General features: G+C 42.3%; 1 protein-coding gene across 11 annotated transcripts in view; it reads right to left on the minus strand.

Moving 5' to 3' along the window:
• The window catches only part of plekha7b (pleckstrin homology domain containing, family A member 7b), a 423,431-nt gene that overhangs the window by 134,849 nt on the left and 270,870 nt on the right, over nucleotides 1–17,712 (minus strand). For all 11 annotated transcript variants that reach the window (XM_063061934.1, XM_063061933.1, XM_063061932.1 and 8 more), the window contains 2 exons: nucleotides 17,371–17,443; nucleotides 15,512–15,612 (listed from right to left, as the gene is read on the minus strand). In XM_063061934.1, coding sequence (XP_062918004.1) covers nucleotides 15,512–15,612; nucleotides 17,371–17,443 — 174 coding nt within the window. The remainder of the gene's footprint in view (nucleotides 1–15,511; nucleotides 15,613–17,370; nucleotides 17,444–17,712) is intronic.

The raw sequence follows: 17,712 nt of genomic DNA on the forward strand, positions 1-17,712 counted from the left end.
AAACTACTGATTGAAGATGTGCACAGCCAAAACTGACAACCAACCAGAGGAAGAGACAATCATGCACGTCTAAAGCATACTAAGTCATAGTAATGTTTCAAGGATCAGGTTAAAAGAGGTTTAAAAAAAAGCATAAATTGAGATCTAATGAGAACATTTTTGGGCATATGACACAGCAGCATATTTGTTTGTACATGAAACCAAAAAAAATGAAAGAAGGCAAATTTCTTAAATAGATCTTTAGTAAACAATGCTTTAAACATCTGGGAAACAATGCACAGTAAATACTCAGAAGGGTCAGGGGCAATACCCAAGAGGAATCAACTTTCATTTATACTCTTCAATCAACTGCGCTCTGAATTTTCGCAATAATAAATCTGTATTCATACTCATATGGACCCCTCAGACTTGGTAGAAAGTGCTCCTAACATATGAGCTCTCAAGGGATTCGCTACTCTAATGGATTCTATAAATATATATTCAAAAGCACAAAAGACTGATAAGAAATAAGACCATAAGACATAGGACAAGAATTAAGCCATTAAGTATGCTCTGCCATTCCATCACAGCCGATTTATTATCCCTCTAAACCCCATTCTCCTGCGTTCTCCCCTTAACCTTTGGTGCCCTGACTATCCAAGAACATATCAATAGGTTTAAATATGTAGGTGCCAATAGGTGCATTTAATGTCAGAGAAATATATAGGATAAACATCCTGAAATTTTAAAAAAATCAACCTCGGCTTTAAATATGCTGAATGACTTGGCCTCCTCAGCGGTCCATGGCTTCCTATCTCTATTCCAAATGGACATCCCTCTATTACGAGGCTGTGCCGACTGGTCCTAGACTCAACCACTATAGGAAACATATTTGAGAGGTTTCAATAACATCCTCCGCACCCCCCTCCTCATTCTCTAAACTCCGGAGTACAGGTCCAGAGCCAACAAACACTCAATAGACAATAGACAATAGGTGCAGGAGTAGGCCATTCGGCCCTTTGAGCCAGCACCGCCATTCACTGTGATCATGGCTGATCATCCACTATCAGTATCCAGTACCTGCCTTATCCACATAACCTTTGATTCCGCTATCTTTAAGAGCTCTATCCATCTCTTTCTTGAAAGCATCCAGAGACTTGGCCTCCACAGCCTTCTGGGGCAGAGCATTCCATTTATCCACCACTCACTGGGTGAAAAAGTTTTTCCTCAACTCCGTTCTAAATGGCCTACCCCTAATTCTTAAACTGTGGCCTCTGGTTCTGGACTCACCCATCAGCAGGAACATGCTTCTTGCCTCTAGCGTGTCTAATCCCTTAATAATCTTATATGTTTCAATAAGATCCCCTCTCAGCCTTCTGAATTCCAGTGTATACAAGCCCAGTCGCTCCAATCTTTCGACATATGACAGTCCCGCCATCCCGGGAATTAACCTTGTGAACCTACGTTGCACTCCCTCCATAGCAAGAATGTCCTTCCTCAAATTTGGAGACCAAAACTGCACGCAGTACTCCAGGTGTGGTCTCACCAGGGCCCTGTACAGATGCAGAAGGACCTCTTTGTTCTTGTACTCAATTCCCCTTGTTATGAAGGCCAGCATGCCATTAGCTTTCTTCACTGCCTGCTGTACTTGCATGCTTGCTTTCAGTGACTGATATACAAGAACACCTAGATCTCGTTGTGCTTCCCCTTTTCCTATCTTGACTCCATTCAGATAATAATCTGCCTTTCCATTCTTACCACCAAAGTGGATAACCTCACATTTATCCACATTAAACAGCATCTGCCATGCATCTGCCCACTCACCCAGCCTGTCCAAGTCACCCTGCATTCTCATAACATCCTCCTCACATTTCACACTGCCACCCAGCTTTGTGTCATCGGCAAATTTGCTAATGTTACTTTTAATTCCCTTATCTAAATCATTAATATATTTTGTAAACAGCTGCAGCCCCAGCACTGAACCCTGCGGTACCCCACTGGTCACCGCCTGCCATTCCGAAAGGGAGCCATTAATCGCACTCCTCAGATGTTAACTCTTTTATTTCTGGAATCATTCTCATGAACATCTCTAGACCCTCTGCAATGCCAGCATATCTTTTCATAGATAAGGGACCCTCAACTGCTCACAATACTCCAAATGTGGACTGCCCAATGCCTCATAAAGCCTCAGCATCACATTCTTACCCTTATATTCTAATCATCTCAAAAGGAATACTAGCATTGCATTTGGTTTCCCTACCACCAACCCAACCAAGAAGTTAACCTTTAGGGAATCCTGCACAAAAACACCCAAGTCTCTTTGCACCTCTGAAATTTGATTTTTTTCTCCATTTAGAAAATGGTCTTCACCTTTATTCCTTCCAGCAAAGTGCATGACCATACACTTCCCTACACTGTATTCCATCTGCCACTTTTTTGTTCATTCTTCCAATCTGTTCAAGTCCTTTTGCAGACGCCCTGCTTCCTCAAAACTACCTGCCCCTCCATCTATTTTTGTACCATTGGCAAACTTGAGCACAAAGCCAAAAGTTCCATCATCCAAATCACTGGCATATAATGTGAACAGAAACGGTCCCAATACGGATCCCCGTGCAAAATTAGCATCTTTCCTGTAATGCCACAGGATCTTATTTTGCTAAATAGCCTCATTTGTGGCACCTTGTCAAAGGCCTTCTGAAAATCCAAGCACACAACATCCCCTGAGTCTCCTTTGTCTATCCTGCCTGTTACTTCCTCGAAGAATTCCAAAAGACTTGTCAGGCAAGATTTCACATTTAGCAAACCATGCTGAGTTGGCCTATTTTATAATAAGCCTCCAAGTATCCCAAAACCTCATCCTTAATAATGGACTCCAGCATCTTCCCAATCACTGAAGTCAGGCTAACTGGCTGAGAAATTCCTTTCTTCTGTATCTCTCCCTTTTTAAAGAGAGGGGTGACTTTTGAAATTTCCCACTCCTCCTGAACTATTCCAGAATCAAGTGATTCACCATAATCTTTTCAGCTACCTCTTTCAGAACCCTGGGGTGGAAATCATCTCTTCCAGGTGACTTGGCTACTTTCAGATCTTGCAATTTCTCAAGCAGCTTCCCCTTGGTAATAACTGCTCTCCTGTCCTGACACTCTTGAATTTATGGCACACTACTTACGTCTCTTACATCTTCCACAGTGAAGACTGATGCAAAATACTTAAGTTTATCTACTATTTCTTTGTTCCACCATTGCTACCTCTCCAGTGTCATTTTCCAGTGGCCCAATATCCACTCTCACCTCTCTACTACTCTTTTTTTATCTTGGAGAAAAATAATTCATATCCTCTTCAATATTATTGGCTAGCTTACCTTCGTATTTCATCTTTTCTCCCTTATTTTTAAAGTTCCCTTCTGAAGATTTTTAAAAGCTTCCCAGTACTCTAACCCTAACTTTTTACTATATTTAATGCCCTCTCCACCCACATCCTGGCTACTGTTTGGGGGCTTATATGTAACTCCCATCAGGTTCTGTTTACCCTTACAGTTTCTTAACTCTACCCCACAAGGATTCTACATCTTCCGATCCTGCATCACCCCTTTCTAAGGGTTTGATTTCATTTTTTGCTAACAGAGCCACCCCAACCACTCTGCCCACCTGCTGTCCTTTCACTACAAGGTTTTATCCTTGGATGTTAAGCTCTCAGCTATGATTTACTTTCAGCAACATCTCAATGATGACCACAATTCACACCTGCCAATTTCCAACTGCACTGCAAGATTATCTACCTTATTCTGTATGCTGCATGCAAAATAACACCTTCCATCCTGTATTCATCGTTTTTACCCCCATGTTAAACCACCTCATCCCACCGACTGCAATTTTACCCTAGCATCTGCCTGTCCATCCTCACAGTCTCACTAACCACTGCATCAACTTGTATACCCATTGCCCTATCAGTCCAGCCCCTACCTCCTGCCAAGTTAGTTTAAATCCTCTCCAGCTAGTTTGTTCAATAATGTGATCAACACATTAAATAACGCTTACTCAAGTGGAGCGAGAGGGAAAGTGAGCTTTATCATTCTTCTGAATTTAATAATGTGGGAGAGCTCCATCCAGAGTAGTGGGTGTTCATAACATGGGGGCAACAAGTACCTTTGCATATATCTGTATTTCTTCTACAAAGAGCAGTTTACACTTCCAATCCTCTCTCAACCATATTGGGTGTGGTAAGAACCTTAAACTCACTAACCAGTTACAAACCATAGCTAAAGGAATGGTGCTTTCATATTAAAATTTACTATATGACTTACTTCATCAGCATAAAATCGAGAAAGATGAATTTACATAGTCATGTTGCTGAATTATAGGCTGATGATGAATTCATTTATTAGTCAATCAGTTCATTAAGTTACTATAATTATCATGGTGATTAATAAATATTTCTTCATACGCTATGTAAACTTGTAACACAAATCTCCCAGATGCTATGTCCAGGATATTCATAATATTTCATGTTACAAATTAGAATATTATAATACTTTTCACATAAAACAACCTATTAAATTTTTGAGGCATCTTGCAGGAACATATCCAATATTGCAAGTGATTATGCTATCTGATTATTACAAATACTTTAAGTTAGTTTTAAATTAGCAAGGGGTGAAAAGACTGAGAAAATATTCAACAACCATTGGGTGATCATTTATATTTTCAGGAACATTTCAGCAATCCACCATAGGAGAAGGCTACACACACTGAAGGAGGTAAACTAATGACCTGATCATTGAACTGGTCAATCGAAAAAACAGCATTATTAATGATGTGGCAGAATTTTAGCAGATGAGAACATTTGGCCTGAGATAAAGGAAATGGAAGAAATGGAGTCAAAATACAATTTCTCAGCTGCCCCATCAAACTACTGAAAGTAATTAGCCATTCAGTTTATCTCAAAGTACTTAAACCTCCAGTAAAGTTTAGTTCAAGGGCATGTTCTGCCTTCCCACCTATTTGACTAGGCATTACACAAACATGAACACAGACTACAACAATTGTAGGTTAGTTATTTGTTCAAAAATGTGACCAATAATCAGTGGAATGTCAAACTGGATTCCGGGCATACGTTCGTCTGCGGACTGCTGAAATCTGCTTGTTCTTGCCGATAACACCCACGTACCACCAATTTACAGGGCATGTCACTCAGGGACTTGGGATATATACACTTCTTCAGTTGTCCATCAAAATCCAATGACGATGTCACCTCCTTTAACGGTGAGATCTTTGATGACTATACAGTCCTATCCTGGACCCACAAGCTCTATTGCAGGTGGGACGTGTGTATGTGGTAGTGATGGCAACCATGGCTGCATTTCTCCTGGCTCTCTTCTGCTGTCTTCTGGTTGTTCTTTCCATCTCCAGAGTACGAACCCCGTCCCTACACAGCTGTTGCCAAGTGGTACGGTCAGCAGCAACATCCTCCAGGTCCTCGGGTCTAATCTTGCACTTTCTTAAAGCATTCTTCATCTGATCCTTGTAGCGCTTCTTCGGCCCTCCAGCTGAGCATCGACCATGATGTAGCTAGACGTATAACACTGCAGAGTAGCTGACATGGGGGCATCCTTATCACGTGCCCCAGCCACTGGGTGAGCATGGCCTTAATACTTCTGCAGTTGGTCTTTACAAGTATTTCAGTGTGAGGCACCCACTCACGCCAGGTAATTCCCAGGATGCGCTGGAGGCAGCTTATGTGGAAGCGCTCCAAGGACTTGATGTGATAGCTGTAGGTTACCCAAGCTTCACAGCTATGAAGGAGAGTGGTGACACAGACTGCTTGGTATACGGCGACCTTTGTAGAGGGACAAAGGCTCCTGTTCTGAAAGACTCTACGCCGAGTCTCCCAAAGGCAGCTGATGCCTGTTTAATGCGGCTCTGGATGTCGTTGTCAATGCCGCTATCCTCAGAGAGACTGCTCCCCAGAGATTTGAAAGATGGCACTACTGACAGCTTTTCATCACCAACAGTGAAGGCAGGTAGAGTGGGTGGGACACTGGTACTCCATTGGCAAAGCTCTTCTGTCTTGGTGGTATTGACAGTCAGCCCCATTCTGCTATACGCTCTCACCGCTACAGCAAGGACAGTCTGAAGATCCTCCGGAGTATGGGCCACAAGAGCACAGTCATCTGCATACTGCAGCTCCAGGACCCGCTCTCTATGGAGTTTGGTGATTGTGTGAATACACACCCAAACACTTTCTTATAGATAGATATATACATCTACATGCACGCATATACACTGTAACGACAGACCAAATTATCAGAAGATTGATGCCGATAAGAGGACAATGGGGGAACATTCAGAAATGTTAATGAGAGATGAGAGGGACTAACGAAAAGGAGACACGGTTCCGAGTATTGTCAGAGACCGGTGGCTTTGAACCCTGAACTGTCTGAAGTTTGATGTACAGGCGATACCCCAGCAGGGGGATAAAAAGGGACAGGTTCGCTTAGGAAAGACACACACGACTCCACGAGGTAACGAGACCCTGGAAGCGGTGTGCCCCCATAAGTTGGTGGAGTTTTTGGAGGATGGTCGCGGGACCAGCCATAGACGCACAGGGTAGAAAGGTACGGGTCTGCGGGAACCTGGTGTGTGTGTCCGCCCTTGCCTGGGTGCCGGGTTCACCACAGAAGAACTATCGTATCTGGAACGGAGGGGTCACAGTCGGTGACCTCAGAAGACATTACAAAGGGCTCACCCGAAAGCTAACTGCGAGGAATATCGAAAGTCTGTTTGGAATCCGATCTGCATATTCATTCGTTCTCTCTCTCTCTCTCTCTCTCCCCCCAATGGCACGACGGCGATTACTGCGAACTGAACTAAACTGAACTCTGTCACTTGTGACTGATCATTTTACCCCTAGACTGAAATAGAGCTTGATTGATCCTATTATCCTAGTTGTGTACATGTATGTATATTCATTGCTAACCTGTTGCATTTATATCCTTACTACTTGAGTACTGTGTTACTTATTTCTTTAATAAAACTTTCTGAGTTCCAGCAATCCAGACTCCAACTAAGTGGCCCATTTCTGCTGGTTTGGCAACCCAGTTACGGGGTACATAACATAAGTGGGGTTCTCGTCCGCGATTTTGAACGCTAAACTTGGGACGGGGTAAATTGATTGGGTTAAAAATTCCCGAAAGAAAGAAAAGACAAACAGCAGAAATGGAGACTGAGGAATTTCTAAAGGCGCCGACCTTGGAGGCATTAGAGGATGCCAGGAAAGCGGAATTGGCAGCTGTGGCCAAACGGTTGAATCTTGTTAAGGGGAAGTCGACAATGAGGAGAGAGGAGATACACAGAGCTATCATAGAGCATTATGTGTCTAAAGGTGTGTTTCCCCAAGGGGAGCTGGAGGTGATATCTATTGGAAAACCCGGTGGAGACGCAGTACAGGTGCAGCTTGAAAAATTGAGACCCGAGCACGAGTTCCGGGTACAGCAGCTAGAACACGAAGAGAAACAGTTAGAACAACGAGAAGAGAGAGAGAGACAGTTAGAATGGCAAGAGAGAGAGAGGCAGTTGGAGCAAGAAGAGAGGGACAAACAGTTGGAGCGAGAAGAGAGGCGGTTGGAGCGAGAAGGGAAACAGAGGGAAAGGGAATTCGAGCTGGAGAGGTTAAAGATAAGGGCAGAGCAGGGGCCCATGCTGAACCAAGGTGGAGGGTTCAGGGCAACCCAGGAGGTTAGGCTGGTTCCCCCATTTGACGACACCGATGTGGATCGGTACTTTCTCCATTTCGAAAAAGTTGCTGCAAGTCAGGACTGGCTGAGGGATAAGTGGGCTGTTTTGCTTCAGAGTGTACTTAAAGGAAAAACCCAACAAGCTTACTCGGCTTTGTCCGCGGAAGATGCCCAGAGGTATGAGGTGGTGAAAGAGGCCATCCTCAGGATTTATGAGTTGGTCCTGGAGGCATACCGGCAGAGGTTCCAGAATGCGAGGAAGTAGTGGGACCACACGTATTTAGAGTTTGCCCGTGAGATGCAGACATATTGTGAGCGTTGGTGCACCTCGAAGGGGGTAAATGGGGATTATGACAGACTGCTACAGCTGATCCTGATTGAGCAGTTTAAAGGTTGTGTCCCTGACGGTATGAGAACCTACCTAGATGAGAAAGAGGCAGACACTTTAGCCGCAACTGCTAAGTTAGCGGATGAGTACGCGTTGACACATAAAACGAAGTTTGCCCTGAGTAAAGGCTACCAGAAGGGTAGTCGGGCTGGCGGGGAGAGTCCGCCAGAAAAGTCAGGAAGTAAGGCGGCGACTAGTGAGAAGGATAAGGTAGACCGGGAGCAGTTTGGTAGGAAGTCTTCTGGGGTCGTCTGTTATAATTGTGGGAAAGTCGGACACTTTGCGTCCAGGTGCTTTGCCCCAAAGGAGGAGACGGGAAAAGGAAAGGCGGAGGTTCTGACTGGCTGTATTGAGTTGGTAAGCAAACCGCTAGGAGAGAAGAGGTCTGACAAAGTTCAGGAAGGGCGCGAGAGGTTTATCTCGGCCGGATTGGTGTCGGTGAAGGAGGGGTTAAATCCAGTTCCAGTACGGATCTGGAGAGACACGGGAGCGTGTCAGTCATTGATATTAAAGGGTGTGTTAGACTTTAGTTCAGAGACTGAGACTGGGAAAGTCAGGGTCATAAGAGGCATTGGGAAAGGGACTGAGGCAGTACCTTTGCACCAGATACACCTAAAAAGCGACTTGGTCTCTGGACCGGTCACGATCGGGGTGAGGCCCGAACTACCGATGAAAGGTGTGGAAGTCTTGCTTGGTAATGACCTCGCCAGCGGGGAGGTGTACCCAGCAGTGAGATTGACAAGTCAGCCTGCCAGCATTGAGGCCCCGCCCATGGACTCACAGGTTTCTCCCAGTTGCGCAGTGATTTGGCGTATGTCTAGAAAGGCTGCAGAGGCTGATACAGAGTTAGCTGAGATGTTTCTACCAGCCTTGTACCAGGGGGAGGTAGAAGGTGAAAAGAAGGACCGTAGTGAAACAGGAGGAAGTGAAGGAGTTGAGGCTGACTTAGCATTAGCAAGGAAGGACTCTGTACAGACACAGGAGCGAGACGAAGAGCTGATGGTTTCAGTGGAGACAGCTCTCTCTGAAGCAGAATTAAAAAGAGAGCCAGTAGGCTATTGTGTGGAGGAGGGAGTGCTAAGGAAGAAAGGGAGACCAAGTACCGTGACCACAGATGAGGAATGGGGGATGGTGCCAAAAATTTATGGGGATGAGATTCTTAACCTGGCCCACAAGATACCCCTCGGTGGACAGTTTGGGGGGAGGAAAACAGTCGGCGGAATCATGAAAGAGTTTTACTGGCTGCACAGGAGGAAGGATGTTATTGACTATTGTAGACGTGAGTTAACACAGTTAGAGGCTATTAACATGTTAAAAGCTCACCACGATCAGAAAACAGATCTAGCTGGTGATATCATGAAAATTAATGAGGCTAGGGTGCCACCTGATAAGGGGAAAACCCATTTTGAAAAGATAAGTGTTGTACTGACCTGATGGGAAAACTCTACTGTGTTGACCAACTTTGCTGATGAGTTCTCTCCCTTAATCCCCGAACAAAGCGACCCGCTAAGAGAGCTAATTAAATGGCACGCCCACATAGGTCCAGATGTCCCGAGGCGATGCAAAGAGCTGGGACATGGAGCTGTTGCCACATCAGGTCAGCCTAGTGAGCAACACCCCTATAGAATGATTAATTCAGTGACAAACGGGCTAAAGAATCCCGAAGTGTATATTGGCGATGTAGTGGTCTGGAATGACACGTGGGAGGAGCACATTACGGCGGTAGAGGAGCTGTTTAAATGGCTGTCTGAAGCCAGCCTGACAGTGAACCTCGCAAAAGGTGAGTTCGGCCGCGCGAAGGTCACTTATCTGGGATTTGTGGTAGGACAGGGACAGCTGGCTCCGATGCAAGCTAAGGTGCGGGCTATCTCTTAAGTCCCCACCCCGACAGACAAGAGAGCCCGGAGAAGGTTCTTGGAGATGGTGGGGTACTATCAGAAGTTTTGCAGAAAAAAAAACAACTTTGCGGATAGTACCCACCCTCTTACTAAGCCCTTGCCAAAGAATGCTAAGTTGGTATGGGACGACCCCTGTTATCTGTGTCCGGGGCAAAAACCACTGAGAAGTTACACTGATCACAATTCATTAGTGTTTTCGGCCACTATGAAGTTTGCTAAGTTGGAGCGTGGTTTTAGAGGATTATTAAAATAACACATATAAAAAGAACAGAAAATGTGATTGCTGACTGTCTGTCAGGTGTTGACAACTTAAAATTCTCTGTATTAGCCAAATAGCTGATAAACATGTATATTTGTGTGCAGCTGATAGTGTATTCATGACTATAATTTTTACCCCAGTAAAAATCCTTTGAAGGATAGGGGTGTGACGACAGACCAAATTATCAGAAGATTGATGCCAATAAGAGGACAATGGGGGAACATTCAGAAATGTTAATGAGAGACGAGAGGGATTAACGAAAAGGAGACACAGTTCTGAGTATTGTCAGAGACCGGTGGCTTTGAACCCTGAACTGTTTGAAGTTTGATGTACAGGCGATACCCCAGCAGGGGGATAAAAAGGGACAGGTTCGCTAAGGCAAGACACACACGACTCCACAAGGTAACGAGACCCTGGAAGCGGTGTGCCCCCACAAGTTGGTGAGAGTTTTGGAGGTCTGGTCGCGGGACCAGCCATAGATGCACAGGGTAGAAAGGTACAGGTCTGCGGGAACCTGGTGTGTGTGTCCGCCCTTGCCTGGGTGCCGGGTTCACCGCAGAAGAACGATCGTATCTGGAACAGAGGGGTCACAGTCGATAACCTCAGAAGACATTACAAAGGGCTCGCCCGAAAGCTAACTGTGAGGAATATCGAAGGTCTGTTTGGAATCCGATTTGCATATTCATTCGTTCTCTCTCTCTCCCCCCAACGGCACGACGGCAATTACTGCGAACTGAACTAAACTGAACTCTGTCACTTGTGACTGATCATTTTACCCCTAGACTGCGATAGAGCTTGATTGATCCTATTATCCTAGTTCTGTGTACATGTGTGTTTATTCATTGCTAACCTGTTGCATTTATATCCTTACTACTTGAGTACTGTGTTACTTATTTCTTTAATAAAACTTTCTTAGTTCCAGCAATCCAGACTCCAACTAATTGGTCCATTTCTGTTGGTTTGGCAACCCAGTTATGGGGTATGTAACAACACACACACACTTTTTATTGTCTGACTGTATGCTTACTTGCTATCATATCTGTGCCTTGTGCTGTTGATGCTGTGTTTTGCACCTTGGCCCAGGTTCAGGGTTCATTTGTATGTATTCATGTATTGTTGAAACATAATTGAACTGTCCATGAGAAGTTCGTGATAAAGGCAAATTTTGGATCTGCTGCAATTCACCTGAAGATATGTCTAAAAGTCATCAGAATTTGAAAGGGTTAGTGAAGAAATGGTATTCCATTTAATTTGGTGCTGCTTGAGATTTACAAGGAGCAGCTATCTTTGTCCTTTGGGATGTCAGAATTCAAGGTTTGGGGAGGTGCTATTAAAGACCAAGAGAGTTAATGCAACTATAGATGGCATTCAATGCAGTCAAATTGTGCTGATAATGGAGAGAGCACTTATTTATGTGATGAAAAGGATATCAATAAAGTTGCCTCCTTTAAGATTGGCAACCAAAAAATAAAACTTCATGGTAAATGAAGGCAATACTACAGACTCCTAGGGCATCGCCTTCTAACATAATCACTCTCCACCTACATGCTTACTGTTATTCTAGAACCTTCAGGGGACCTGTCTTGTCATAGTACTTGACATAGCTGAAGACAGCATTGGAATTGGAGATATTCACTCAAAGGCATGATATTGTTGCAATGACCATGTCAAGCTTGTGCTCAACTTATCATGGGATAAGCCTTCCATTTTTTACCATCAGTTAACCATTAATATCCACATCCACAGTCAAAACTGCACAGCTCATAATGTTAACACCATTACATCAAATCATATCAATGACTTGCTTAGCCATTTCAGAGAGCAATTTCAAATTGCAATGACTCCACAAACACTGGCCACTTCAGAATAGGTTACTGAATAACTTATTTTTGACTGAGTGGCAACTTTTAATGTGCGCTGAGCTGCCAATGTCTAACTAAAGCACGTTGAACATGTCCCCATGCCTTAATGAATTTATGAGCTGAGCAGTTGAGTCATATAAAGTAGAAAGGCAGCCAACCTGAACCAGGCATTCAACAGTCAGACTGACATTAGACATGACTCAGTATACAAAAGTGAAAACCAACTCCTGATCCACGTCCACTGTACAGAATTACATCTGGACTCACTCGGAATACTGTACAACCTACAGCACAGAGCTAGGATACAACAGATATTGCAACAGCTTATTCAAAGTGAAATCAATAGATCTTTTTCTGAATTAATTCTACAGTTTTACATGGCTAACCAATCGGAAGATTTAAATACATACACAGAGAAAGATGTCAAAGTTAATCAAATTTGTTACATGTGTTCTTGTTCATATTTTGATCATCAGTTCATACTTAATTTCAGAAAACTAAGCAGCATAAAGAATGTTGTGATACATTTTCACCATTAGGAAGCAAGATGCACATTTAATTACTGACAATATAGTCTTGAATTCGTATTCAGTCTTGGGTGGATCTCAACAAAGATTGTTGGACACAAATTTCATCTCAGATGCCTGTGATAATAAACCTGATTCTGATTCTAACCTTTGGTCTCCTTTCATGGTGAGCTACATCAATGTTTGGAAAACTTGCAGAGGACTCCCACAATAACTGTTTAAAATCTCACAGGTTTCAATGCAGACTGATAGAGCTTGCGATAAGTGGATTAAAAGTTGACATGATCATGAAGGGAACAGCACATCTTCAAGCTAAGACCATAAGACACAGGAGAAAAATTAGGCTATTCAGCCCATCCAGTCTACTCTGCTATTCCATCATGGCTGATCCCGGATCCCACTCAACCCCACTCAAAGCTAACTATTGCTGAAAATAGGAAAGGGAATACTGTATAGAGGATACCTGGAGGAGTATTTAGTATTGTTCAAAGCTTGAGTGAAGTTAAAAGTAAGGATGTATTTTCCCAGAAAATAGTGGACATTAGCAAAAGTTTAAATAGTTTTACTGTGGGTGTCAATTCCCTGAATGTGTTCAAAGATTTGAAGCCAGTGACGTATTACAAATATTGGCAACCTGGGCAAAAAGAAATTAGAGTACTTACCACCCGTAAAAGTACCAAATAGACTCAATGTCAATTTATAGGTGCGGTAATAAATAAGCAAAACATGCCATGTTTTGGTTCTTCTGAATGAAATTGTCTCACAGAATAAAATGACTTAATTTTGTCTCACAGGATGAAATTGTTTTTGAACATTCACTTTGAAATGGCACTACTTTGCCATTCACTTTGAATGACAACCTCTATTATAACACAACAGGACTAATATCTTCACTTCTGGCAAATAAGGCAGTGATTCAAAATAATCTCAGCCTATTTTGTCTGCACCACTTCCTCAGAGATTTTACCACTGACAAACAAGAACCCACAAGTAGCATGCCAATGTTGACTGGTGATAAATCTGTGTTCACTACCATCCCCTAATGTTCTCAGGTGAGAGGTCCACGCTCACAAGTACCAGTGTTGTAGGGAGACAGACCATAAAAATATCTGTCCCTCCACCACTAGGGTCTCCTTTGTTTTCACAGCAAAACGAGTGGGCCACATCAGAGTAAAATTCTCTAGGTCAACCAATACTCTTTGTATTTAGGAAATACAATAGCATATCATGCCAATGATCAATTCCTCAAAACCTTGTATGAGTTCCAGGGTAGATTAAGATTAAAATGATTCCTGGAGCAAGCAGAGAACCTCTGATAGTGGTAGAAAAATGAGGAGAAAATCTGCAGAAGCTGGAAATCCAAGCAACACCCACAAGATGCCGGAGGAACTCACTGGCCAAGCAGCATCGATGGAAAAGAGTAAACAGTTGAAGTTTCGGGCCAAGACTATTCTCCTTTCTTCCATAGTCTTGTACACTCTTCCATCCGATTCCCAAGTTTCCTGCCACTTTATCTCTTTCACTATCAGCTTTCTAGCTCTTCACTTCACCCCTCCCCCAATTTCACCTACCACCTTGTACTTCTTCCTCCTACAACCCCCCCCCCCCACAATCTTCCTGCTCTACCTTCTCATCTATTTTTCTCAGTCCTGAAGAAGGGTCTCAGCCTGAAATGTCAACTGTTTACTCTTTTCCACAGATGCTGCCTGGCCTGCTGAGTTCCTCCAGCATTTTGTGTGTGTTGACTCGTAGTAGTAGCAAGGACATATGCCTCCACTGGGTTCTCTAGGGCCATAGATCAAAAGACCTCAGCTAACATCCACTTAGGCTGATTGAGGGATTGTATACTGGCTGCATCAAACTTAGAAGCAGAGAAACTCCCATGATCATCTGGAAAGTGAAGAAATTCAATGAATTGCATTGGTGTAATCACAAAATTTGTTTTTCACTGTTCTAGAAGATTGCATGGTTTTGGTAAGGGGGCAAAGATTGTATATTTTGTGATATGCAAGCTACCACAACTTTACAGGATTGGCCAGAGGGGCATTTTCTCATTTGTCATAGCTCACTTCTCTCTTTAAACATGAACAAGTACATAAAAAGCCTATTACACAAGAGTACTGCTTCAAGCCCCTAGATTAATTTATTACCAATAACAGTGCTATTAAACATTTCATTTGAAACATTCAATCACATTGTAAAAGGTGGATGCATGGTTCCTTAAGCAAAAGGAATGTAATAAGGCAATTAGGCAAAGCAGATATGCTCATTGTGTTAATCTCTTAACTACAATTGTACAATTTCAAAGCAGTTATTGGTTACAAACTCATAATGGCAGCACAAAGAAAAAGACAAAGAAAAAATGGAGAAGCTTTCAACAATTCAACCTTTGTTTTGTGATACACGTAAACATATTAAAAACTATTAACACTGTTGTCTGTCAGCACTGATTAAGCAATCAAAAGTATAATAGTAACAGACAAAATAACTGTATTTAACTTCCCAGCACTTTAATAGTTTTGTCGCAATTTAGTGATGATTTAATCCAAATAGGATAGATAATTTTATCTGATAACGGCTACAGTTTAAATAACTGAGGTCATGGCCACAATAGCATTCTTTATTTTGACCCATAGAGACGTGAATGGTAAATACCTGAAGGGATTAAACAATAACAGAGCAGCTAAACACCACTGGTGATACTGATGATGAATCGGAGCATAAATTACATGAACTAAAATCCACTGGCACCAAACTCTTGTTCAAGTGTCAGGTGACATCAACCCCATCAGAGTGTTTGCGGAAATGGTGAGATTGTAATCAAATATTTAGCTTTATAATCTTTATATAATATTAAGTCCCCTACCTTGAAAGCATATTTGCGACTTATGTGATCATCAGGTTCAACAGGTGAGATAACATAACTGGGCAAAGGAATGCTGCCCAACACAGTCTCCTCTCGGCTATCTGTGTAACATAAAACAAATTAGATTGTATTTTTTTTTATCTACTTCAAATATTCACACTTCAGTATTGCCAAATGAAAAATACTCACCAATGCTAACAAAGTGTGATAGTGCACAACTCATCAAGCCGCAACTGTTGTTTATTTTCCCACCGATTAGCTATGGATAATCTAAAGCTAGTGTCAGATGCTAAAATACATGATCAAGAGCCAATCAAGTAATGAACTCAAGGCTAAAGAGAACTTTGTTGCCAGATCCATTTTTCCATTTAAAGCAGTAGATAAGTTACCAAACAACAGGAATTCTGCAGATGCTGCAAATTCAAGCAACACACATCAAAGCTGCTGGTGAACGCAGCAGGCCAGGCAGCATCTCTAGGAAGAGGTACAGTCGACGTTTCAGGCCGAGACCCTTCGTAGTCCTGATGAAGGGTCTCGGTCTGAAACGTCGACTGTACCTCTTCCTAGAGATGCTGCCTGGCCTGCTGCGTTCACCAGCAGCTTTGATGTGTGTTGCTCAGATAAGTTACCAATCTACGAAATAACTTCTTTTCTCTGGCAATCTTTTAAGATGATTTGTGTATTATGTTGTTTTCTATTCTGCAGTTCAAGTAGTGGTATGGGACCATAAGAAGCATAATAGAAAATATGAGTCATCCCTTCAGCAATTTCTGTTCATAGAAACAGACATTCAAACAGAATAGTACCTAAGTCATAATATAAAATAAAAATGGATTTTGGTATTTATTTGCAGTTACTTTCTCCCTCCAGAGACATACACATTTCAGAAAACATCCTTGAGCTCCTATGACAAGGGTAACATATTTACAGCCATTTTGGTTGTTAGTGTTAAAGGAAAACACTTCACACCCAAAACAGAGCTCATATTCAAAATTAAAATTAGCCTTTAAAAAAAATATGGAGCTACTGAATAAAGTAGCACTAACTACCAGTCCCTCTAGGCAACTGGGCGGGGTGTGCGCAGATAATCAGTTTACTAACTCTAAAAACAATCAGATCTATTTTTATAAACTGTAATTTTCCAGTCAGCAGAGACATAGTGGGCTGAATGGCTTGCTCTCGTCATCTACATTTCAGTGTTTTATGACACAAAAACCTCTGGCACAAAGAGTGATGCTTGACCTATCAAAAATGTCTTTTTTGGATAAGGAAGAGGCGAAAGGTGCTCTGTCATGTGTGTATTGTCACACTTTCTACAGTTGAAAGGTATTCACTTACTCACTAAAACAACAAGAAGCTGCTATTCATCCCAACTCAGGTCATTGCTGGCTCACAAAAGAGCATCCCTTTCTCCCTTCAATTCTAGCAGCCCTTGAATATACAGTATTCTTTCTCAGTTGCCCATCAACACCCCTTGATTCATTTGCCACTTAATACACTAAAGGAGGAATTTACAGTGGTTAGATAACCACCACAGAAACATGGTAGAAGCTCACACAAATCACAGTGAAAACACCCAAAAGGTCGGGATCAAATTGGTTTCCAAGCTGTGAGGATTGCCCATTGGCTTTAAAATGCATTTAAAATGCCCAGTTCACAGCTGTAAGGAAAGCTGGCTAAGTAAAATTTAGTCAATCTTTCATTGTACATTGACTGGTCTAATGCAGTTGCAAAGACTAATCAGCATATATTAATCAAGATAAACTGGATTCAACAGTGATAGTTTCTTACTTTTGCTTCTCCGACAAAGCAACAGAAAAAGTTTTTTTTATATAATAAATTGCTAGTCAGGTACTCACCTTTGTAATAGAACAAACAATATTCTGAAAGTGCAAACCACCTCCGTTTCCACAGTCTCATTCCAGAACTGTCCTACAAACGCAAACAGATGATAATCTATCGACAAAGTGGTTTTTATGAAAACTAGCATTTTGACAGCTGATGCAATACAACATAACCTAGACTACAGAAGCAGCTTGAAGTATTACATATTGCATATTTCACACAAATGCTCAAGACATCCTAGCAGGAAAATAACAGTGATGAAAAAAAATCACATTTCTCTCTCCAAGTTATTGTGCCTTTCATCCTAATAATGATGATACTGATGTTTTAAAGTTACAGTGAAAATCAGTGACCAA

The sequence above is a fragment of the Mobula hypostoma genome, chromosome 11 (genome assembly GCF_963921235.1).
Source record: "Mobula hypostoma chromosome 11, sMobHyp1.1, whole genome shotgun sequence".
Taxonomy (NCBI): domain Eukaryota; kingdom Metazoa; phylum Chordata; class Chondrichthyes; order Myliobatiformes; family Myliobatidae; genus Mobula; species Mobula hypostoma.